At 42.2% G+C, this 26,622-nt stretch overlaps 1 protein-coding gene across 1 annotated transcript in view; it reads left to right on the top strand.

Annotated features, from left to right (window-relative positions):
- The window catches only part of LOC139351657 (ADAMTS-like protein 1), a 76,426-nt gene that overhangs the window by 10,767 nt on the left and 39,037 nt on the right, over positions 1–26,622 (top strand). The window contains exon 2 of the mRNA XM_070993643.1: positions 21,584–21,700. Coding sequence (XP_070849744.1) covers positions 21,584–21,700 — 117 coding nt within the window. The remainder of the gene's footprint in view (positions 1–21,583; positions 21,701–26,622) is intronic.

Raw genomic sequence — 26,622 nt, 5'->3', positions numbered from 1 at the left:
CTTAGTCATGTGTTATGTGATGACTTTTCCAGTAATGAGTAGAGTAAGAGGTGATGATACCGTTTGGATTTCAGCATTTCCATATTCATGTCCTTTACCCATTTTAGGGGGTTAGCTTGTTTAGATGGCTGGTTAGATCAGTTTGGAGGTGGCAGCCTTTGTTTAAAGAGAGGAAATGTGCCACCTGGTGAGTTGTCTGGTTTACATGTTCATAGCTGCCGTGCTAATATTAGCCACAGCTACATGAGGGGATCACCTGGGGCCAAGTGTTTTAAACTCTGAGTATTTTTAGATGCAGAATCTGTGTTCATGCAAAACAGGAATCATGCATATGCAGTCTTTTCGTCAGATTTATGAAACCCCTCTTTACCTTGTGTTTTCTTCTGATACATGTCTATCTTCTTACATGTGCATCAGCCTTATGACCATCCCCACCATTCCTATACATTAGCATTTACACTGCAGGGGAGGTTCATTAGTCTTAAAGCAATATCTTCATATTTACAGATGCCACAAATGTCAAATACATGTTATTAAATAATATTTTTTACAGTAGAAATGCACAACAAATGTAATGTGAGAGAGAAACAAATGATTAGTAGACGTCTTTACTCAGGGTTAAACATCTACCCACAGAATGTGATGACTAATGTCCCGATGTTTTCTGATCTGCAAACTTCACACACATTTTGTTCAAGGAGAAGAGAGAGTCATACTCTGGTGAACTCACTTTATGGCCCATTGATCTGTGTCCCTCAAAACACATTTCATGTTTATCAAATGTGATGATGGTCAAATGGAAGTCATTCTGTGCTGTATTTACTACAGTATTTTTCCTCCATGACTGTTAAGTGTCTAGTCAGACACACGATGAGTGATTCTGAAAGTGATCCTGGCAGCATTTTGCATATTAGTCTGACATTTATCATACTACAAGTGCATTGGACATGGATTACTTTAATGTTTGAGTCCTGCCGTGTTTGACATGAACTGCTGCAAAGACTGCAGACTGCAGAGAAGACAAATATGACCTTGTATCCAGAAGAGGTGACATAAAGCCTTCATAATACAAGCTGCATAATGAAACTGGAATAAGTCCGTAAAAAAATGGCTTGTTCATTTTCCCATAGTGCACAACATGTTAATCAGAAGCCAAATTCGCGACAGTTGGTCGATCAATCAGCTCAACATTTTGTTTGAGCGTGTTATAGTTCCACCTAAATGTAACTGGCAACAAACCCTCTCTGCATAACAGGCCTGGAATTTATTGCATTCGCCCAAAGCTAACAAAATGCCAGTCTCTCACCTCATATTGAATGATGCTCACTTGCCCAGTGTTAATATTACAATATGTGGTTGTAATTGCAGTGGCTTAATCTATGATGACAACAAATATTTTTGCAGGGGAATATTTTCCTTAAAACCAGACTGAGCTTGCAGACCGCTAATTTATACAACAGATGTGGAATTGGGCAATGCTAACAAAACATTTAGGTTTACAGACCGCTGTGATACTAACAGACAGCTACCCAAGTGTTGCAATGCAGTAGAGCAGAGCTGTTCTTTGTTGCATTTTAGGGACTGAAAAAGTAAAAGTGGTAATCAAAGCATGTGTAGCATAGGTATAAAGTCATTGTTTGCATGTAGTGCCAGCTGTTAAGTAACCTGATCTGCTGCTGTGTGCAGGTGTGTAAGGCAGACACACTGCCTCAAGGTGCAGCTGAAGATGTGGGTTCATGTTCAACAATGTGTGCCAAAACTGTCTCGCTTGTCTTGAACTTTTATCTTTTTTTTTTTTTTTTTTTTTAAGTTTTATCTGTGCATCCATGTGTGGATGTAATGCACCCTTAGGTGATTCTTGCTCTGACATGCTGCTATCTTTTGGTTCACTCTGAAAGTAAATATGCAAGTGTGAGCTTACATGTCTATCTTTTCATTTTATTGTCCATATTTTTATCTCCTTGACATATTTGATTTATGTCTCTGTTTGTTTGTGCTTAAGAAAACCCAACAAGCAGCGTAAAGATAAATTTACATCAGAAGTCCCTGTTTCATTTCCTGTTAGTCTTACACACAGAGCACTGTAGGCTTAGCTCCACAGTGTGGCCTTGCATGCCCACTGGCTGACTCACTTAGCTCTGGCTGAGCCCTGCTCCTGGGTCTGGGGGTTCATCCACAGCCTCTCCCTTTTCCTGGCTCTAACCTACTTCAGCTCCCAGGCTTCCTGCTCCTCATAGGTCAAAATCAGAGAGAGCATAAGGGAGAAAGGGAGAGACAGATGACCAATGCATGAACGTGCATAGACCATAGGTGTGCATGCACACCCTACAGGAACGCCATCCTCTAGGTTGCCACTTCCTCTGCAGTGTGGTGCAGAGTGAAGCTGTGGATCAGAGCCACTGAGGGCAAGATGATTTCCTCCACCACAGTGAGAGGAAAAGACAGAGAAATAGAAATGTGGTAGTAGTTTGCACAGAGGTAAGCACATTCTCAAATGTGTTTTTTGTTCCAAAGAGGGTGAGGAGCATTTATGCTTATTTTACACTTGGCCTTCAGTGTATTGAGTGTGTCTTTGTGCAATCATTTTTGTGCACATCAACAAACTTTACAACCTGATTTACCATGGGATCTGATTATACCCCCTGTGTGTATTGAGTTAGTTACTGACAACGTTTCAAACTGTTGAGATAACTTTGGAAGGACATTTCCGTGCATTTATTGTGATGATCCAGGGCAGAGGACGGATTGCTTTTCTTTCCGCTGTACTAATCCAGGTTGTTGCTGAGGCTTGGCCCGTTAATTCCCAGATTTAATAGTGCAAATGAACCAACTAATCACATACACACATGCGCAGGACAGCAGAACTCCCATGTGGGTTGGACCTTGTGACTGCCAATCAGTGTCGGATATGTCAAAGGTCACATCGGTCAGACAGTTAGATCCAGCTGTGCAAGTCAAGGGCTTTTACTGTGCATAAGAAGGCAGCTTGGCTCCTGGACCCGCACCGAACTTGCATGCCCCAGCTATATGGATGACGCAAGTGCATCAGGGCAGATCCACCACTTGTGTCTCATTAATAGCCGGCACACCCAGCTGTTGTCATAGTGCTGCTGTGTGCACGACCCTTTCTGCTTCCATCCTCTCTTACTTCATCAGTGACACTTGGTCAACTGTTCTGTGGCAGTAATTATCTTTCCATCGCTCTTAAAGTAACATTTACTCCGGTACCAAGGGTCAAGCAATGAAAGTGCAATACAAATGCAGAAACAATGAACAATATTAAACACACAGTAAAGTGTGTGGAAAGCATGTAGCAGCACACTCAGTAGTGCACTTCTGAAATAATAACAGGTTTCCCAGAGTAATAATAGTTTAAAAATTCAGAAACCAGAACCTGAAAATATCACATGTTGTGGTGCCAAACTCAGTCTTCAGCTTATTAATGTGTTTTTTTCATCAGAGGGAAAAAAAAACATTTTATTACTCTTAGATTTATTGTGCTCCTGATCCAAGAGAATGTGACCACTGAATATGAGTTTTAAATGAGTTTTCACGCCATAAATGGTTTATTACCATTTTTGTTGTTGATCAAAATGGACAAGAGGAGAGAGAGATGTTAAAATTTAAAAGGAAAATAACCTGCGCAATCGTTTTAAAAATGTACCAAAAGCTCAAGTCATGCTTTGGGAAATTTGAATGTTTTGGTTGTTTTTCTGCAGAGGCAAAGGGTGAGTCCAAAGGTATAATGGAAGCTACCTAGATGGCAGCTAAGCTAATTTTGGCATGTGATTTTGATTAGTATTAGTCAGGTAATTTGATTATTATTAGTTTTGAACTAGCTGTAGTCAGCAAAAATGTTCATTAACGTTAGCTTACCTTTTCGTAAGTGCTAGCTTGAATGTTTTTGTGGTTTGTCTGGGCTATTTTGTTGCCTACTCTTGTTTGTCTTGCTCTCAGTGGGACATGGATGCATTTACTCCATAAATCTGTGACTTCTTTTCTTCCAAGGCCTGCTAACGTTAGCTAATTAGCTACCTCAAAGTGCAAACCGAACAAGCATCTAAATTCATCGGCCATCTGTCACATTTTCACATTGTTTTCATTTGTTGATCGAGATATTAGTCTTATTTTCCTCGTTTTTTGGTCTGATTTTCATTGAAGAAATTCATGCTGATGACAAGTTAGCTTTACATAGTTTTATATGTAGTTTTGGTGGCAGCTGTGTTCTGTAACAGTCTTAGAAATTAATAAAACAACATGGCCAAAATAGGACAAGCAATGGAACACATTTCCCCAACATCATCACTGGATAACGCTCCGGTCACTCACAACAAGCCCCACCGGCCCAGCACATATCTTCACTTCTCTGTCCTTTCCCTGACCCATAATTCCCTTCTTCCTGCCCACCTAACTCTTAAAGATTAACAGAGTGCTCACTACCTGTCCACCTGCTAGAGGCATCACATTTACAGGCACCAGGGTAATCTCAAGGGTCCAGTTGGTTTTCTAATCCTTGGAAACAGAAATGGAGAGCCCGGGCCAAGGGCAGCCTGTTCAGTTTCCAAGGAGATCTGTTATTGGAACTGCCATCGTTCAGCTTGAGAGGCCACCTGTATCAATAGCAGAGTTGACTTTGCCAAATGCAACTTATTTGGATACCATGATTTCTTGGCATTACTGAAAGGCTATGCATTGTCTTTTCGTTTGGAAAAAAGTCCAAGCCATAATCAAGGTATAATCAAGACAAAGAAACAAACAAAAGGGCTGCCTTGTGTGCTGATCTGTGGCAGTGAAGGTTTTTGTAGAGGTCGTGCCCTTGTTCCAAAGCACACAGGGGTGTTTGGTAGCAGTACCATATTGCTATAAAACTGTACTTGAAGTTTTCATTGGTTTCACCCGGCTTGAGATATACCCTCAGGATCTCCCTGTGTCACCTGTATATCTGTAGCCGACGTGAAACCCGCAGAATGTTAATGCATCTCTGTTACCTACGCCAGCAACAATGGAAGGGCTGCTTGGACCACATTTTGAAGGTTTTGGTTGCAGAAGCAATTTTGGAGCTATCAGATTGAAACTCAAGATGCCAGAGCAAGTCAATTCTGTCAGGAATTTCTAAGAGGGGTGTGTGCCTTTTGAAAGCCACTTTCTTAATGTAAGAAAGAAAAAAAAGGAAACCCTTTCATGGCCAGAGAATCTTTATCACAATGGGGTTGAGGATGCCGCTGTTGGGTTTAGCATCTCAAATGACTCTAGTATTTAAAGTACTCTGTCTGTAACTCTGAGGTTGTCGGTAACAAAGCTTTTCAGGTATTTAGGTGGCCTGAATGTCTTTGATAAGAAGCATGGTATTATATTTCCATAAGTAGATGAGTTGCTATGTTGGGATGTAATACTATTCCATTCATTTTAGAGATACTGTTATCTCTTCTGCCATTGTGTGCAGTCCAAAACTCAATGGACCCGCTGATTTTCAGTTTGTAGGGTCTGGTAGCTGCATCTCCCTCATGCACATTCATAGTGTACTTTTAACTTGAGATTTTTGACTTTTGACCTGTAAGTAACACAAGCTAAACTAAATGATTTATGGGATATCCTCCCGTCTTTGCATGTGTTAGCACTGTAAGTGGAGCATGATCTATCTCTGCAGAACTGTATATTTTTGCAGGATGGAGAGCGCAGTATCCGCAGATGCACTCCTCACTCATGTCATACCGTTGCGTCCTGACAATAAACTTCGGTTCTGTGCCTCCGCTTGTGTAGTTTTTAGCGCTGCTGAGAGACAGCTTCCAACCACTTGGATGCTCTAAGGTTTCATGCCATCAGGGGTTTGCTCCTCACTCTGAAAGAATTACATTTCTTACACAAACTGAAGCTTCAGCCAGCAAGTCGTAAGAGACGGATCCCTCATCTCGTAGGGCAGAGTTTACCTGCCTTCGCCAGCTAGCCTGTCAAGTTTTCTTCTTTTGAGAACGGGAACTGTAGTTGCTCTTAGGGGAGAGTATAAATCCAGTAATATCATGAAGGCAGTTTCTGTCTGCACTCATAGTTCAAAAGAAAGGCATCGGTAAGGTTTTTAAATGTGTTAAGGAGTGTGGTGATTACACAGGAAAAACTAATGATAGCCAGTCTTCATTTCAGTCCCAGATTTAATTGGTGCCCAATGTATTTTGATGATGCCAGAGCTAGGTCAGTCTGCCCCACCATTGATAAGTATGTCTTCCCACAGCTGAAATGGTATTTTTTCAGTAAGCCCTTCTGTGAGCCTGCTGCCTGACAGGGAGAGGGAGGCGCCCAGTGATTCTTCAGCAGGCTTGTGCTGTATATGTGCCCGGCAGTGCCAAACCCTGCTCCCTGCTGAGATGACCCTGGGCACGCGCTCCAGCTGTGCAAACACAGCCGCATTGCTGAGCATACACTCACGTTCAGCCTGAGCCAAATCCAATTATTTTCCTTGCCTTGATTTTTTCTCGTTTCATTTCAGTAGCGCATATTCAGCCACCTTCCTCAGTACATATGAGCTGCGCTGCCAGGCTGAACAAGGCGGACAAGCGCACCACTGTGGCTTCCCTCTCTTCTATATTTCCCTCGTGTGAACATTCTCCTGCTTGTCAGCTTAATTTCTCAGCCTCTTGCTCATTTTTCTACCCCAAACCTCTGGCGTGACAGTCAGTATCCGTTTTGTTTGAAGGAGAACCACCAAAGTCAACACGGAGGGGATGCGAGCCACTCGATCGTCAGCCAGTCGACACAGACAGTGGGCAAAAAAATGTTTTTGTCAGGAGGGTCCAGCCCATATGGACATAAGCACCCAGCCAGTTATGTTACCTCCAATGACCTGTGGTGATTCAGGTCATCCTAGTAAAGGATAATTCTGCTTTATTACAACTTGGATCTTATTTGTGCAGATTTCTCCATCGTTTCTGTCAGTTACTTTGTACTCAACGAGTTAATTGCTCAGGAACACATCAACATATTGCAGAAAAGAAGGACAAGAAACACAATAAGTCAGAGGTTCAGACCAGTAAGATGAACCTTGAGGTTAGTCCAGCTTGTCTTGAACAGAAAATGTAGGTGAACAGTATAATTATCCAAACTGTCCGTTGTAAACATCCATCACAGTTTGCAGATTGACTTTCTGGTTCAACTTTGACCTCCAGTCTCTCCGTAGTTGTGTGGGCATGCTGTTTTCCTGTGTGGTGAGCCTTAATTAGCAACATTAAGGCTGCACTCACTTTTGGTTTTATCCCCAAATAAAGTTGCAAACATTAACATGTTATCATCTATTAAAGTTTATATGGCTAACATTTTAGCAAACATTTGCTCATTTACATGGAGCACCACCAGCATTCATTTCACTAGCAAGCTGCTAACTTTTGTCTGCCTGCCATTTGGTGCCTAGCAAGTAGCTTAAAGAGGGTTTATCACAGCTTTTTGCTGCTTTAAACGATGCTCATGAGAGCTGTAAGACTGAACCAGTGTGAAGCTGTTGGCAGTAAAGCCAAAACAACGAGCCAAAAGATGCTAAAATGCTCCAAAGAGCTGAGGGGAACCGCAAAGTTGGATGATAACCATCTGTGGGTTCATGAGCAAGTCCTTTCACATTACACACACACTCGATTGATGCATTGTCAATATAAATATACTGATTAGAGCAGCTTGAAGTAATCTGACTGTTGGCTTGTCTGATCTGCTTTATTGCAAAGTTGCATAGATGTCAGAAATAACTTTAGTGAGTATACTGTTATCAGGACCAAAAGAAACAATGGGCAAAACTAGATATTAAGAAGTGGTGCTATAAACTGAATTTTCCTTTAAGTTTCCAACTTGCAATGTTGTGTAACTTCCCCTTAATGTTGAATATGTTTCTAAGTAATACAACCATCTGACAGTGCACAGATTCCCATTCGAAATGACTCACAAGCTGAACTTACAAGCTTGGAAGCTGCAACCACACTCACCTGACGAAGTCATTAAATGGAAGATCAGTTGTGTCCAGTTTTGTCTCTCTGTATGTAGCTGATGTTCATTTGATCTGTTTACCAGCGTCTGCAGAAAAAAGGCCTCGTTCTGGGAGAACAAAGGCAACAGAAGAAGAAAAGGAAGGACTATCACGTTGCCATCAGCTTGACAAGAAGAGAGGCTGCTCATAATGCAGACATGTGCTGACATTTTAATGGCTGCAACCTTGATTCTTAGTCTAACTTACTCCTTAAATATTGGGGAGAGAATATCTCCACAAGTATCTGATTCCAGCAACAAACACACACAAACCACATTAGTCAGTGTACGCAGTGTGCCTTGTACTAGAAGGCAACACGTTTTGCATTCACACATCACATAATACACATAAATCTGCATTCAAGGCCAAATTCTTAAAATTCGCCAAACACAGACAAAGTTGGGTGCACAGAGGAGCAACCCTTAATGCAAGAATGCTGAGCAATTCTCCCCACATATTTGGAAACCGCCACTCTGACTGCACCACTGTCGGGACAAGTTAAGTGTTATCTTAACCAACAATAGTTTGTTTGGGAAAGAATTTCTTCAATAGTTTAGGATGAGATCAGCACAGTAACACCCTGACAACTGAATCTTTCCATTTCCGATGAACCGCCGCGTGCTCACCATATATTTAATCTGACCGTGGAGGACAGCAGGAGAAGCTACTTTTGGCTCCGCTGTTGCTTTGGAGCTAAATGATTTTCCTGAGATAACAGAGCGCCTGTCGGCTGGGCCCACAGGGAGCCCTAATGCAAAAACAAACATGTGATATGCTGTCTCTCGCTGTCGCTGGGCCTATATGGGAGTGACCTGCCATGCTTCAAATACAATAAACATACAGAAATTCCTGGAATTTGCACACACGTGCACATGCAAGTAGGAACTCCAAGGAAAATGTAAGAAAATTAGAATGCAGCACAAACAAATCTACATAGAAATGTTACTGTCGACACAGGGAGTAAACACTACATAACCACGCAGGCAGACTCACACACACACACACAGGCACGTACAGGACATAAAGTTAGACAAACAGGAACCCCTGTAGTGGACTCACACATGGTGTCAGATAAATCTCCCATGGCGTGTTTAAGAGTTCAAATGGCGCCTCCGATCTGTCTCTTTAATACAAAGGGAATGTGGAGGACGAAATGTGCCAACTCGCCCCCCTCACCCACCCAGCACTCCCCCCCGCCTCCCCTTCAAATGCCACTTTGGCTTCGTCCCACATGTCAGGGACGTCATTCATCAAACTGCTCCCTCTCGCCGGCAATTACACAAGCATGACAGGGATGTTTGAATAATTTTTCCTGACGTGCTATCATTGTCACAAGTCCTGGCAATCATCCTCCATTATTGGCGTCAACTACCGAGCTGCAAGACACTCGTCTTCTGCGTGTCTAGCATGCTGAAATGTATTTTTTTAGAGTTCCATAATGAGGATATTCTTGATAGAAGACTGACTTTCACTGAGAGATCTTTTTCTGTCCCTCTTAGTTCATAGAGCACCTCATAAGGTTGCTTTCTGTCAATCTTCTGGGATAATTACACCCTCTGGAATCTCTACATATTGACAAGACAATGGATGGCCGGCATTAAGCTGTCACATTATGTTGACTGAGTCATCGTAGACCTGTGTGGAAAACACTGTTGCCTCTGATCAAGTTCCCCGGGGTGATTGTCATGTTTAGAGGACCCTAGACAAATCACTGGGTTTCCCCACCTTGTCTGTCAGAGCAAAGTTGATGATGTGGTTCGTTTGGCTGCAGAAGAATGTCGAGTCAAGTGGGGATGTCTGGGAGTGTCTGCCAGGCCCCTTGTCTTTGTTTTAGATAGTTTTTTTTGTTTTTTTTTTTAGATTTATCGCAGTACGACATATATACATGCATGCATACAAGGCACTTTTGCAGAGGCTGCACTGCACGGTAAGAAAAAAAAAAACATCCTCTTTAAATAGATCCGGATATAATCATCAGTGGGTATGAGACAACATAAATGAGCGAAGCCAACACTTAATGTAATAAACTCAATTATAGGTTTACCATCCTAAATGGCGTGGTCTTGTATCATTCTGAGATTACAGAGGATGTTGGCTTGTAAAAATGTGATCAGCAAACAAACCCTCAATGAAAATCCCTCCAGGCCATAATTTGATGATTTGCTTTCGAAAATGTATAAACATGCTTCAGAGCTAAATCTCCAACACTGATTTTAATCAGTTAATAGGAGATACACATGGCTGCAGCTCTTGAGTGTTGAGGGATGTGGCCTCTATCATGCACACACTGTAAAGAGAAAGCAATTGAAAGTAAGTTTAGGTCTAAGTAACAGGCAGAAAACTTTTTGGTAAGCGTCCAAGATTCTTTCCACTTTGTGCCCAGTGTGCAGCTGGCTTCTAGTAATGCAAAAACAATTGAAGAATGGAGTGTGGATTATGGAGCGGAGGGCTTGGTAGTTAAAGATGCCACGCTACAGGCAGGGCAGCATTTCATGATTTGCCTTGCTGCCAGCCAGATGAGATCAGGACTGGAGAATGCCACAGAATATGGAAATTAAGATTGTTTGATGGTCAGGCAACTCCATAAATGAGGGGCTTAATTTGGGTGCAGGAATGCAGCAGCAATTCAGAGGTAACCGCAGACGGCCCTCTGGACAGGACCGGGGCTTTCGTGGCGCATGTTGATTTCGGTGAAAACAGTTTAGGAAAATCTGCGGAGCAAATTTGTTGGCTCTCGCTCTGGTATGAGAATGGGGTCTTCACAGATTGCAGCTTCTCTCTCGTTCTCACATACTAGTGAACAAGTCCTTTGCAGTACCTTGCTGAACACCACCAAGGTTGAGTCTCTCTGGCCCTCAGTGATGTGTGGTCACGATTCAGGCCAGCAGCTCGCCAGGCTCGTTCTTTGTCCATTTCAAAGAAAACATCGATTACTGGATTGGTCTTCTGGGAGGTCTGGCATAGAGGGCTTTGCATGCATTTCGTGGGATCCATGTTTGGGACATTGCCACTGTCAGTTCTGCAGAAGCTTACAATGGCACGTTGCATCGAATAAATCGATAAAACTGGAGAAATTACCAGATTTGAGAGTGCTACTTGATTTTTCACTCCCAAAAATAGCCCAAAACAGCCAGACTCACTAAAATCCAGAATGTGCTACGCCACAGGTCAATATTCAGCAGAAACATTATTAAACACTTTTTCTGACATGAAAGAAATTTCCAACACGTTTCAGCAGTGAACAGCAGAAATATTTTCATTTGAGATAGCGTTTGTGTTTATTTTTGAAGACTGACAGTAAAATGGTCAATTTGAGCTCCCAGGTCAGCATGAACTTCATCAAAAGGCTTGAACTCCTTGATGAGATGTTTGTTGTACAGTTTGGTTCACAAAGATGACAGATTCTTATTAACTAGAGTTTTATGTCAAATGTCATATTAAACCATAACATGACTGCAGTACAAATAGCAAACTGTGCCATTTCAAAATCGCTTTTGAATGTAATGAAAAAGAAAATGTTTAATGTCACCTCTAAAATGAATGAAATAACTAACACCTGAATGAAAAGTTAAAAGAGAACTCATGGGGCGCCACTACAAAACCCCATATAAACTGTTCTCATCAATCATCCAGTGACAGCCACCTTTATGTGTGAAATTACCCTGCTGTTCTGAATCAGTCGTGCAGCAGCGCACATGTACTGAATGGTGAACTCATTGGCCCGCTACGTGTGGAACATTGTGTTGTAATTGTGCCACCCAGCTGTCAATTTTAATCCTTCTGCGAATTGATATGATGAAGGAGGACAGATGTTTGTGCCTGTGTATGTGTGTGTAGTATATGGTTATGGCTGAAACACTGAATTGAAATCCGCTGCTTAGTTATGGCTCCCTTTTACACACCACAACGGCATCCATCTCTGTAGCTGCCTTCGTCAGGGCGGGCGGTCTTGTGTTCACACACTCGCCATCACACACAGCTTAATTACCGATAGAAGTCGCAGTCATGGCTACTTAACAGCACTGGAGAGAGCCTGCAAGTGGGTCAATCAATCGATCAGGGTAATGAAAGGCTGCGAGGGAGAGCTGTCACACAGCTACCGCAGACTCCGCTCATGCCCATGTCTGATGGTTGGACTGTTGCCACTGTTGTGTTAATGTGATAGTATGCAGCGTTCACTCTCACTATGCAGCAGGGATGGTTCTCAGTGATGCTTTCAGAGTTTAAGTGCGTGTGTAAGGGCTGGATAGTGGACTTCATGTAGGTGTTTCACACTTGGTTATACACTTATTAACACCAGATATGCAATATATTAGGCAGACAGATCGCAACAAGAAGGATTAAGACTATACATCATGCTGGCAGCTCTGTGACAACGATACAGCGATGCCTTGAGCTAAAGGCCAATCAGCATGCTACACAATGAACACTGGCTGTGTCTAAAATCGCTCCATGTTCCCTCACTCATTACTCACTATAAATCTGCAACGATTAGTCAATTCTAAGAAAATCAATTCTCAATGATTTGGATAATTGATTCGTTTCAGTGCAGGTTCCAGCTTGTGAAATTTAAAGATTTGCTGCTTTTCTCTGTCATGGAAAATAGGTTGTGGTTTTGGACATAGTCATTGTTAATATGATGGCATGAAGAATGTTTTACCACGTTCACAGTCTTTGTGTGTTAGCATGCTAACATTCACAGTTTACACGATCTTTGGTTTTGCAGGTATTTAATAACAAAAAGTACCGCAAAGTAAAAACTTTGACCTGATGATGGCGCTATATGAAAAGTCAAGGGATCACCAAAGTTATTAAAAGTCGCCCTGATGGGGACATGGATGTCTGTACCTAACTTCATTGCAATCCAACCAGGTATTGAGACATTTTGCTAGATAAGTGAGGATTTTGATTACCTGGTTGCGCTCCTTGAAGAGTCGCAATCATTGGGATTCATCCTCTGGGGACCGTGAGTGTCTATCCAAAATTCCATTTTAATCCATGTTCACTCTGAACCAACGTGGTGGACTGACATTGCTATTCCTAGAGCCACATTGCTCACATGGCTGTCCTCTCCTCGGTTAAATTTCATGTGCACAATAGCTTTGACTTCTAAAACTTCCCTGAATAAACGGATGACACCCAAAAGCTCCTTATATTGATTACATTTAGCACAAAAATGATATATTAAATGTCATTTTTACTTGTTGCACCAGTGCAGAGAATTGGACACAGACAGAGTAGCTGTATTTAATATAATCCTGATGCGTTTATTGTGCTCATATTTCCCCAGATAAGGTTGCTAAATTTCTCTTCATCTTTAAAACTCCTATACCTGCCAAGACGGTTTCTTGAGACCTCTTTTCTCTGCCCCCTCATTGTAACTGATAACATTTGGAAGTGTCTCTTGGTGGGAAACTAAATGATGGATTCGCCTAATCTGCCTTTGAGCCTACGGTTAGTAAGACTGAGGAGGAGAAGACGGATTGTTTCGGGAAACCTACTCTGTCTCACTGTGAAAACGTGATCTGGTCATGATCGTCCACCCTCACTTGCTTGAGTTTCACACTCTTACATAACCTTCCCGGCTGCGCTACATGCTGGAATCAGCTATAACGACGGGCCAAGGCCATCCATCATGAGCAGAGGCAGTGGACAGAGAAACAAGTGTCTTTTTTGTCTTTAAGTGGGTGTGATGGAAGATGAAAACTGGGTGGGTGTCTTAAAGCGCAGCTATTATGTCAACGCTGAGTCCAGCTGAGCTCTCTCAGCTGCTTCTTTTTCTTTCAGTCATTGGACAAGAGAGAGCTTGGCCCAATGATGCTGGACCACAGGGGAATATTGAAAAGAATTTGATGATTCAGAACCAAAATCCATGTCAGTGCTTTTCAGTTCTTTTATATAATCACAGAGCTACTGCATGTTCTGCGTCTGCACCAACGTGTTAACTTTAAGAATGTTTTTGGCTCTCTGTTTTGAAGAAATGAGCATTACGAGCACACATCTTCTCATCCGCAGCACTTCACTAAAGAGCTATCAGTTCAACATTTAATCATGTCTGTGCGTTGTGCAGAAATTCGCTGCAGGAAGAACTGGCATGTTTCGGGAAGTGACATGTGATGTGTCCGGATCTTGTGTTTCCTCCCTGCTCCGTCATTCTGCCCTCACGACCATCACTGTGGGAACCTCTGTGGGTCCGTCAGTGTTTTTCTGCTGTTACTGTACATACTGTATGACTCAAAGGGTTAGGAGTGTCAGTCCGTCCTCTGTCTCTTCTTATTGTGCTTGTTATGACACATACAGAATTATGTCTTAGTCCAATAGTCTTATTTTAAAGTGGCATAAATAGGTTTTTGTCCAAAATATCCTTTTTTTTAATCATTTTGTTGCATTAAATTCACATTTATTTCCAAGCATAAGCATTAATTTATATATACTGTATGCCACACATAAAAATTAAAGCACCAGTAGGGTACGTGACAATGTTAAATTACAAAATTGCAACACTTCAAGTAGCAGCAATTAAATAAACATTTTCAATACATTTATTATATAGGTTGACTATGAAACAGTACATGCTGCTCTCCAGGTTCCTAAGGAGGCCTGCAGCCGCTAAATCAGACTGACATTTTCTGCACAGCTGCTTTGCTTGTGTGTTTTCTTTCACCAGCTCCAAAGGAGCCAAACAGGATCTTTGTAGTCTGCTTATTTTCTGTATCAAATCAACACCTTCACTGTGCTGCTCCCACTCTGGGGAATGATCCCATTCACTTTCCAGTCAAGCATTTCAGTGAGACCACTGAGGGAGAATCATGCAGAATCATCAGCACAGGGGCTGTGGTATACAGTATGTATTGTATTAAGAAAAAAAAAAACACTTTTTATTTTGCGGTCTTACAGTACCTTCCAGTGCTGGCATTGTCACAACCCTCCATGCTGCTCTTTGAGCTGTCAGAACTCTTTTGAGGGCCTCATTAAAAACCCCCACATTAAATATAATAGCAGTCGTTACCTGAGCAGGGAAACCACACCATGTCTGCTGCAGAGATTAATGTTAGCGGTGAAGCTATTTTTGCATTGAGATGTCTTCCTGCTGGCTAATGTGATACAAGGCTTCGGCACTGGATTTCATAGCTCCATCTGTTTATATTGTAAGTCAGGAGAAGACAGCATTGAGGTGTCCCACCACAGAATTAGCTCCCCACTAAAATAGAAACCCCATGATGAGCCCTTGTGGCCCCACACATGGTCAGCAGGTGGACTAACCTGTCTACTTAGCAGGAAATACACTACATGCTAATGTTGCACACTTGGACTGGTCAAGCGCTCAAGTTGCAGTCATCTTGTGGTCAGCTCGGGAGTGAAGAATCGTGATTTATTGTAAGGGCACAGCCGGTGTGAGCATTACAGTATTTGGTCTCTGTTTGTGTTGCAGGCTGATATTCTGCGGTCAGAAAAGGATCCTCACAAAGCCAGTGCATAGTTGAAGAAAAATGGCTGGTGACAACCGCGGTATAAAATGATCGATGATGACCTCTTTAGATGAGGTACCCTGTTTCCTTGTACAGAAAAACCATGAGACACAGTGAGTGGACTCAACCTCTAAAAATCTATTTCTTCCTTCTTTTTAACTGAATACACTCAGTAAACCCACCTCAGTCAGTGGAATCCAACAGTTAAAACATATCAGGATATGCACTTTTTTGCTTTCTCGTCAAGAGTTCGATGAGTTGGTAGATAGCACTCTTTTTGTCCATTATCATCCTCATGTGTGCCTGCTCCTCATAAAGGGCATCTCTGGAGGGCACCAGTATTTAGAACTTCGCTTTCTCACACTTGGAGATTTTTGGATTTCTTCGCATGTCTTGAATAAAGGAATCTGTACCAACACTGGACAGATGGGAGGTCAAAGTTTTGTATTAATTGAGCTTCATCGGCATCAGCACTCTTATCCTCTCAATGTTCTAAGACGTCTGCAAGGGCCACAGCCCAATAAAAATGTTCTTTATCACGCTATTTTTCTGACGTATATATTTTATTTTGTCAGTGATATTGTACATTGGCTGTATGTCAGTTTTGTTTCTGTGTACCTTATGAATGTAAGTTCATTATTCACTCGTGTTTTGGCCCTGTTTTGGTCTCCACCAACTTCAGCTGCACTTGAAAAGTGAAAGAAATTGACTCTATAAAAAGATAAAGTATAGTGTCGTGCTTTTTAGCTTTTTAGTCTGTTGACAGCTCATTCTAAGGTAACGAAAACACGGTGATTCTTATTTTCAGGTTATTATAAAGTAATGAGAACTTATTTATGAAAATTTTCATTTCTGCCACATTCTGTCAATAACCCCCCCCCCCCATCTTACACCCTGATCCTTTAAACTGAAATGGTGGACATGGTAAATGTTATCCCTTCTAAACATTAGGGTGATAGCATGTTAGCATGTTAGCATGAGCATTTAGCTCAAACCCATGCTGTAACTCACAGAACTGGCTTAGCTATAGACTCATCAGAATTCAGAGCGAAATGTGGCAAAGGCTGTTAATTTGAACATGCACCATTTTATAATCAGTGCCGTGTTTAACCAGAAATAAATATAACAAAATTTTCCCATCAGTTGAAGCTACCCTGTCTTCCATCCGCTGTACCTGTATTTTGCTCTGCACCAGCATGCTGTTTCAGCAGAAAATACATCATATTAAACAAGTAACGTACTGCTTCATGAAGACTTTAAAGGCAAAGAAGTGCTCATGCATCATTAGGAAGGTGCCACGCATCGTTATGAGACATTAAACCATGAGAGTAACAGAGCGTGAACGCAAAGGGATGAAATGACAGCGCCAGGAACATTATTCATCTATCAAAGGTAGGTTCCCCCTGCCCCCCTGCCCAAGCCCTCATTCCTTGTGCTGTTCAAGATGAGAAGTGGTGGGAGTTGAAGAGAGCAGCGGTGGAGATCTCTTTGCCACCCTTCTTCTCGGACAGGCTGCATTTAGGAGACAGATACAGTATATGTAAGCCTAGTTGAGAGAACTTCAGCAGAGACATTGTGTGGAAGGTACATCTTCAAAGGCAGTCTGAGGAAGAACATTAAGATATCTAAACAATCCATCAGGAATCAGAGAATGTGATGAAAGCGGTGTTTCAGTTTTATTTCGTTTCCCAGAGAGCTTAGTCATGAGCTGTTGCATGGCAGGTATGCTGTGTGGATGCCTGAAGTGAAAATTGTAACCATCAGTGTTTTCTTCCTCTTTCACGCCGACGGGTGTCTTGTTGCCTGAGGCAAGCCAAGACTCTGTCATGGCCTTTATGACTCAACCTTTATCAGCGGCGAAATCCTGAAGTAGCTGCGTACTTTGCTCCGTGATGAGAAAATATGAAACTAAGTGCATCGTAATCCCATGGTTCCTCCATGGCGAGTGGAAAAATTCTCGAACGGATCGATGTGTGGGGGCCGAGGACATAATGGCGAAAGGACTGGGATGAGAAAAAGGGCGCCCTTTTATGAAAGCTTATGAAAGATGAGCAGAGAAGGAGAGGAAACGAAGGCCGCAATGTTTCCTCCTTCAAAATGTGTTAAGTGAAAGCTCGCATGAATCCCCTTGAAAGTGGATTAGCAAAAATATCTTTTCCTCTTAGGTTTCATTCAGACAGGAGCCAGTCTTGAAAAAGGGGTGTCCTTATCTAAACACTGGACGGAATCTTATTAATCAAAGGCAGCAGTGCGTGAAACATAAGTCTAGGTTTTGGCCTAGTATAGCATGGCAAAAGTCACTCGCTTTTCACAGTTTCCACCCAAACAGTGGAAGCTGGCACCACGTTATAGGAAAGCTCAATTATAATATCAGGTTGGTGTTATTACTGTTGATTATGTGCTTTTGAAGACCCGACTTGCCCCCGAGTTCACTTCCTCTCCCCTTCCCTGGTTGAGACATACTCTTTGAAATCTAACTCGCCTTGGAGGTTAATGAATCACCAGCCTGGTTCCCTGTTTTACTTTCACCCTTACCCTTTGTCACATTGACGAACACACACTCAGGCGCTCTTGATCGGACCCTCAGATGTGTAGTTTTGGGGATCGGGATGCCTGTTGGAGTTGGTTCTTTCAATCACGCGCGACCCAACAAACCAGACCTGTGTGTTTTTTTAACCTCTGTCATGTTCATTTCAAATAAACTCAAACATTTCCTGAGTTAGTTCATGCTTCTACAGAATGTAACACACTCATTAAACCCCATCCAGGAAAGAGACGCCGTGTCGTGGTGTTGAAGTGGGCTCCCACCATCAGCCTGGAGTTCACAGGATTTCAAATAGCCTGACAACAAACACGTCTCCTCAAAATGATTCATATCATGCAACTTTGTTTTTATAGGAAACACCGCACCATCCAGATTAAGGCTTTGTAATCAACAACGATGTTTGAATGTATCTCTTTCATACACATTTGCTCCTGGCAAATGAAGTGTGATTTATGCTTCAGTTACTATGTTGAGGCAACTTAAGCACTTGTTTAAACCTGAATTCACTGATGTGCTTTTTGCCACTTTGGCACCAAGCGGTAAACTTAACATTGGCATATCATTAAGTTAGAAAGTTGGTCTGGCTATTATGATAGCAAGCAGTTTCCCAGCTACACTATGCTGGGTAGTCTGCATGCAGCGGGTTTATCACTCATTCACTGAAAACAGCTGCCTGCTGCGACTGGAAACAAGGTTTATGAGAGTGATAAAAGTCATGCAAAGCATTAAAATTGCCATAAAGCTAAAACATTTAGCTAAACAATACTAAAAGCACTTGTCACAAGTGATACTTTTCACATTATACTTAATATCATTCATTGTTAATATAATAAGACGAAGGCGCCAGATTTATTTCAGACGTGGTGGGGGGCCAAAAAGTGTGGGACTTGTTTTCCACACTCAAGTGAGTCACTCCATGTCAACGACTGGCAAAGTTGGCTCATCGTTCACTGACTGTTCAACACAGTGAAAGACGCATAGCAACTAACTGAAAGCCCCCTTAGCTGACCCTCCCTCTTTTACTTTGGTTTCCCATCTGTACAACTGGTAGCTAGAGCACAGAACAATGTAACACAGTGTGCACTGCATGCATTTAGAGCTCGGCCCAAGCTCTACTTGTGGGCACGTTAGCAAGCTAGCGCCAGCATGCTAACCTGAGGACGCATGACGGAGGATACATCAACTTTTTCTGCATTTTACCAGAAGCCATTATATTTCTATGTACTCCATCCTTGCATTTTCTCTGCTGTGCAGGAATGTCACAATTCCTGTAGTAATATGTTGTCAGTGAATGCAATCTAGCAAATTTGTACTATATACCTGCATTTTATAGGACATCAACCCCCTTTCTTTACATGACAGCGTAACCCAGGACATGGACCCTCTTTCAAAATATTCAGTCCTCTGCCAGATCCTAATGGTTTCATCTAGTTGGGTATGCAGAATGCTTGACATTGGCACTGCACAGCCAGCTTGTTTGCTTAGGGAAACGAGTTTGATAGATCCCCCTTTTAAGACTCTAGTGAGGGAGAGTTTAGCTGTCATGCACCATTAGCCTGTGGCTCAGTGTGCTTCCAGCATATTGCACGTCTCATAAGAAGAATGGATGCAAACTTCAAAATGACAAGGAAATGGCTGTCAGATTTGTCTGGTGTTAAGACACTAAAAGTGTGTGAGAAAATAATTTCTGTGGACGGGGGAAAAAAATCTCTTGAGAAAGACACAATCGGTACGTTCATCTCAGCCGGGCCTCCATTTAGCCTTGAGCAAGGACATCTGGTCACCTAAGTGGTTCTCAGTACATCTGAGCTGACACACACACCAGCAAAGCTTCTCTTAATATTCATATGCTCGACTTATGTTTGCTTTACCCCTGGCTTGTAGTTGTGCAACATTTTAATTTTCAGCATCAGTGGCAGACACGCTTGAATGCAACGTCACTCATGTCAGCAGAGATCCCATGTTGTATTCAGGCATCCCAGACAGGCCTGTAATTTGATTTCCTATCAGTTATTTGGTTTCACATGCTAAACTATATACTCTGGGGTATGTAGTGTAGAAGACTTTAAACTGTTGAGTCAATCTGAGGAAAAAAAAATCCAACAATTTTATTTAAATTTTACAAGTTTCTCACAGGTATAAGATGAGTTCACACAGCCACTTTACAGGTGGCTGATTATAGTGAAAATACTAAAATTTGATCTTTTATTCATCTCTAAAGAAACAGACGAACCAAAATGCTACGCTGTGGCTCAACAGCTGCCACATGTGCAGATCCATACCCAACAAAAATGTGCTTGTACATAATGACCTTGGTCAACCGAGGAAGCTTTTGCCCACATTTTACTGCACTGACTTATGTGTTGTGACAGATGCCTGCGCAGTCTAAGTGACTGCAGTTAAGCAGTGCTGAGTGTGGGGCTTTAGACCAGATTTGATTTGTCTTATTTAAGAGTCCACTCTGTAGCTCGTTCCCACACAGAGCTGGTATAAGTTTTGCTGCAGTTGCTTAGCAGCATTTTTTTTTTTCGCCCTACAATTTAAAACCTGCAACCCCCCACAATGTGAACAACCTCAAGCACCCCAAACCCACATCCCCCTGCTCTGCTCCGCTCTGCTGTGGCACAGGCCCGGGAGGCAAGCAGTTGACCCGAGTCATTACACGGTGTTTATGACCCACGGAGAGCAGCTGAGGGCCCCCGCTCTGTGAATTTGTGCATCCTCGAGAATGCGGGCCCTGCTGTGCTGCTAATGGGCCCTATCCAAGATGCCCCCCCCCCCCGCTTGTCTTCACTGAAGAGGTGGGTTACTACCTCTTCTCTTGGATATCAGATCTCTTCTGCTGTGAATTCCTCCAGAGATTCCCCTCATCAAGACCGATGTGCGGTTGAGAGCACAAAGCAAAAGATTTTTTTTTTTTTTAATGATTGATGTGAATGATTTCAGACAGACACTATAATTCACCTACATGTCCCACCGTCACCATTGCTCCACAGGGTAGAGTGGTGGAACAGCATGGTCTGGTCATGTGAATAACAAAGCACTTGTTGCATCACTGGGCTCGTGTTAAGTGTAAAACATGGTTTGGTGTTGTATGTTTGAAACACTTCCCTTCCCATGTAATCATCCAATTTGCCACTTCAGCTCTGTGTAATTATTCCTATTTCAATCACACAGCATTGTAATTCCCAGATTTATGAAATGTACATATTTGCCAACATTTTTGAAGGAATGGGAATAGTAGAAATTGTCTGCCTAGCAGTATAATTCATTCAGGTGCTCGTCAAATGCTTGCAAGATGCTGAAATACATGTAATTACTGTAATTCAGTAAAAAAGGGACATCTTTCAAGGTCTCTTTAAAGGTATGCCCTTGATCCACAATATGTCAATGAATTAAAAAATCTAATGGTTCAAACTCAGATTGATATAACATGATTTCAAACATGGCGCCATGCTTTTTCTTGCTTCCCTGAGATGAACTGCATTGTCCAAGTGTGAACGTACAGCGTTTATCCAATGGCGGTGCTTTGACCTGCGAGACACCTCTGATGGGATCTCTGTTTTTCAGGTTGCAGTGTGGGCCAACGATGGGGACGCAGTGTTCATCAGGGAGTTCACTCTGATTCGAAGAGACCACCTTCCAGAAGAGCCTCTCCACGATGTCGGCCAAAAACCAGAAGACCCTGTAAGTGCCTGATTGGAAAACACTGCGTTTTAATTTCAAACATAAACCTCCGATTTTTTTTTATCTCTTTACAATTGAGAAAACAAATAAATTGAAATGTCAGATAGCACTAAATCAGCCAATAAATCTCTTGCAGTGTGTTGATGTAACACACCACACCACAGGAGTGAAAAATCAGCCATATTCCACCTCAGTAATGAATCCACTTGAATGATGATCATGGGACAATGGGAGTGGAGGGCGGCCTGACCTGGATTGATGTGAAACAGGGCAGTCATGCAAACACACACACTTCACACTCGTTCACACACGTTCGAGGGTGGGGTGGCTTTTTTTTGCATCACATTACTCCCACTCTGTCATCACCTTTGATGAGACATGAGTCCTGGCCGTAGCAGTTTTCTTAAGCCGGTCTCTCGCTCAGATGTTTTATCTAATTAAGTGGGAGGAAGGGTTGAGCTGCTGTTGTCACAGAAATCGGTGTGCGGCTCGCCTATTTCATCATTCCTTTGTGATGCGATTAGCTCTGGCGCAATTTGAGAGGCGTCTAGAAAAATTGATCAAAGGTTTTCTAATGGTATTATCACTAACAGGAGTGCTATCTAGAGGTCAATGCTTGTATTTGCTGTGAGGACATTATGTAATTGACCAGACTGTACTCTGTTTGGTCTGGTTTATGTGTATTTACCTACACATATGACCTCCTCTGTCAGGTGAAAGGTGAAAAGTCCTCCTGACGCAGCTTTCACAAGCCTCCATGCTTGACTAAATGACCCTTTGACCTTAACATCTAGAATATTCCGCAGCCCTCTACAGCCTTTGAACGCTGATCAACGCACTGACGTGTCTTTTGTAACAGATGATCTGCTTGAACTTGCCATCACACAGGATCATGAGGGCTTATTTGAACATTCATGTGTGCAGGGTTGACTTACAAATGAGTGGCGGGCAGAGGTCATTTTCAGGTTTAAGAGGGGAGCAGAGATCATTCTGGACACACTCTCTTTCAGAGATTATTTTAAAGTGTAATATTCATGTCAACTGTGCCCGACCCAGTATCTTAAAGTGACCTATTTTGGTCTATCTTTGCTTTTTACATGCTCTTTTATATCCCAACTGCAGAATTAATGGAAACCCCATTTAAAAAATCTGTTTGAAGTTAAGAGTGTAAAGGCAGTGGTACATGCTCACAGTGCTGTAGTCAGAAACCACAAACGGCTATCTTTGCGGCATTTGGATTTCATGTTGTAGCCAAGCAGCAGTGTGATTTATGATGCACTGACCTCAAGCAAATTTTTTGAATTTGTAACAGAGAGTGATTTTCAAACCAGACATCACACAAACTGCATTTATATGTGCAGTCCCCCATATTGCATTCATGTCATCCAAGTATCAGTGGCTTTTCAACACATTGGCGCAAATAAGGTGCCTTGGTACTAATCGAACTTCTCATTCCCCTTTACTCTAAACTAAATGAACAGCTCAAATCTGCCTTCTGTCCAAGAGTTGGATGAGGAGAGTGATACCTCTGTCATGGTTATGTGCTAAATATGAAGCTTGAGCAAGAAGACAGTTAGCTTAGCTTAGCATAAAGACTGGAAGCAGATAAAATCTGTCAAAATCACATATTGACACTATATATATATATATATATATATATATATATATATATATATATATATATATATATATATATATATATATATATATATATATATTAATTGTTGTCTTTAAAAATCAGTTTTTAATTAAATAGTATATAACATGTTGATTAGCAAACATTAGGTAGACAGACTTTGTTACCTTCCTTGTGCTAAGGTAGGCTAATTGGCTACTGGTTGTATCCTTGTATTAAATATGATTATGTGATGGAATGGTTCTTCTCATATAGCTCTCTGTCCGGAGGTGAATGAGCATATTTTCCAAAATGTTGAACTTTGAATTAATGAGCTTCAGAGGAGGCTTGAATTTTGGAGAGAGGCGGGCTGGCTACTTGCCCCTGCTTCCAGTGTTTATGCTAAAATGATTTTTATAGGCTGTTCAGGGTCAGAAACTGGATGTAACCAGTGCGAGGTTTATTTCACATACATTTGAATGGCAGGACAGGTTAAAAAGTGGTGTCTTGAATGGGAAGGCCATCCTTTGCTACATGTATGATGCTAACATGTCTTCAGATGGGGAGCCTGCAGACTCCCAGGAGCCACACTGGTGATTCCGTTCAGCACTCGGTCGATTTCGGTCTCCGTGCGCCTGTAGTGCTGTTCTATGTTGGATCTTGGTTCAATATTAAGCTTGATTCCAAGCCAAGACAAACGCAGCTTAATTAGCAAGCAACCCAGGAGGCGGATCTCAGACTCCAAAGTGTATTCCCTTTCTCTTGTTTAACTTTCATGAGTATGTGCCAGGGTCAGTTGGTGGGCAATAAGACTGACCTCCCCAGCACCCTTTACCCTATCCCTCAAGGGGACTACAGATGAATTGTTCTCTCTGAAGGAAAGTGTTTTTCCTGGCAGCCTTAGCAAGAGCTACTTCGACGGAATAGAGCTGTCTTAAACAGCTAAGGCCCAACATACCTTTGGAAATTAACCCATATTTATTATGTGATGGCAAACATGTACTGTAGAGCTTCAACAATGTCAGCGCTCATAAACAAATATTAAGTAAGTTTATTGGGATGAGAAGTTCCTGAATCAGTGTGTGTGGGGGGTCTGATGGCTGAAATGTTGGCTGCTGCGTCTGAGAAAGTCTTTTTTCCCCCTCTGTAACATGACTGAATGAGTAAGACTGTGAAGATAAACAGAAAAGCCGGTCATAAATCTCACTCCGACTATGCCCACTCATTGTTTGGCCATGAATGAATTTTTCCAGCATTAGTTTGATGTGCTGCAGCTTTGAGAGCAGCAACGAACTCAAAAGCTGCAAAACATGTTTTAATGGTGACGAACTCTTTGTTAGGTTTTGTTCAATTGTCACATTTATTTAGCTGCAGGGAGATAACTAATCTGTCAGTGACTGTTGCTGTAAAGGTGAAACTTTAAAGGTTAGAGTGCAGTTTGAAACCCAATCTGTTGAGAAGTTTCTGTTCCGAAGGCGACGCGCAGGTGGCAGCTGCTACTCAACCTCGGCCTGATTGATGGAGAAAGAGAAGAGAGAAAACGAGGACATGAGAACAAGTGTTGCAAACTTCTAACAATTGTCAGAACATGAAATCGAGAGTTGCGATAGAAGAGGGAGAAACAGCCATTTTCTCCTCAGCTGGCTGCAGTCTAGACGGCAAACATGATCGTCCTGTCAACAGATAACTTTAAAGTGGGTTACCGAAAGGTGATCCTTCATTTACCGGATGAGTGTGTGTGTGTGTGTGTGTGTGTGTGTGTGTGTGTGTGTGTGTGTGTGTGTGTGTGTGTGTGTGTGTGTGTGTGTGTGTGTGTGTATACATGTCTCAGTTCAGTTTCTATTCTATTGTGTGATCGTGAAGTTTCCCACAAGCAGCACTGGCCTCAGTCACTGCATGTAATCTATATCATTTATTCATTTTGCTTTTCACACACTTATGTGTTCATGGCATACATGAAACTTTTCAGACTCGTCAGTCTGTTAATAAAAACACGTTCCTCTTTTGACTTTGTCATGATAGCAAATCATACACAATTACACAAAGCCGAACTGTGATGTCAGATTCAGTTTAAAGCTGCATTAACTGAAGGTTTAGCCACTAGAGGGCAGCAAAACAAGCTGAAAACACATCTGTCATGGTCATAGTCAGGCACTGAATTAACCTTTTATCACTCACATGTCAGCAAACAGCTGCCATTTTCACATTCAATATAAAAATGTATTTGGACCCATGTTTCTTCCCACCTGAGTGCAACATTCAGTGATCTCCACTGTCTCTTGAGAGAAATATCTCGCTCTTAGCAGCTAAATGTTCCACTGTGTTCCCCGGCTAATTGCTAACCTGATCTGCTTCTTGGTTCGGTGCAGGGCGGGTAGTGTTCAGTGGGTTTGACAGAGTTGCCTGCTGGGATCTAGGTTAATGAAAGATGAATTTGTGGGCCAGAAAACCAAAACAATAAGCTAAAAAAGGCTAATAAAAAGTCTGGTGGTTGGAAAATGAATCTCTGAATGTCATTATGAGCAAAGCCATGTGCATTACAGATATGTCATTTGATCAGTTTAATGTAAAAATGACATTAAATTAAATAATTAGTGCTGCTTTGATGAAAAATAGTACTTATAAGTAGTTCCTTTCCTCTGTAAACCACCTTATGCCCCTTAGAAGATTGCTGCTGTTGGTCGCATGTTGTGTTGTCCATACCAATAATGGCCAGGATATTATGGGTTGTGACAGTGTTTGGTAATGACAGTCATTAGAGCTCGGCTTTGCAGCGGTGACTTGAGGCCCGGTGTGAGGACACTTCCACCTTGCTTGTCTTCACATGTTTCATGGTTACGTCCATTTGCTTTGTTTGATTTTCTCACCTTTTCTCCCTCTCATCTTTCTGCTCCATGTTTTGTTAGATGTCTCTTCCTCTCTGCCCTCTGCCTCTCTCACTTCATCACATGCCAAGCAATCCGGGCCTTAATGTTTTTACATGCTCAATTGCACCTCAGGCAGTAACAGTTAGGGGCATTTTTTTCCTTTTTAAAAAAACCTTCAGGGTGAATAAATGCAGAGACGGTTCTGCCTTTTGGCAGGGTGTCAGGGTTTGGAGTAATTGAGGTTGGGCGAGTGGGGCCAAGGGCCAGTTGGGGTGGCAAGCAGGGGGAGCGCTCAGTGGCCGAGGCAGCAGCGGCTTGTTGAGCGAGAGGCCCATCGCTCAGCTGCATGCTGCCTTGGCAGCTGTGTTTTCCATGCAGCGCCAGGTGGAAAGGGCAACAGTCTTGCACAATTAAACACTTCATTTGTCTTCATTAAAAGG

The sequence above is a fragment of the Chaetodon trifascialis genome, chromosome 23 (genome assembly GCF_039877785.1).
Source record: "Chaetodon trifascialis isolate fChaTrf1 chromosome 23, fChaTrf1.hap1, whole genome shotgun sequence".
Lineage (NCBI taxonomy): Eukaryota > Metazoa > Chordata > Actinopteri > Chaetodontiformes > Chaetodontidae > Chaetodon > Chaetodon trifascialis.
This window is presented reverse-complemented; position numbering and strand designations above follow the sequence as displayed.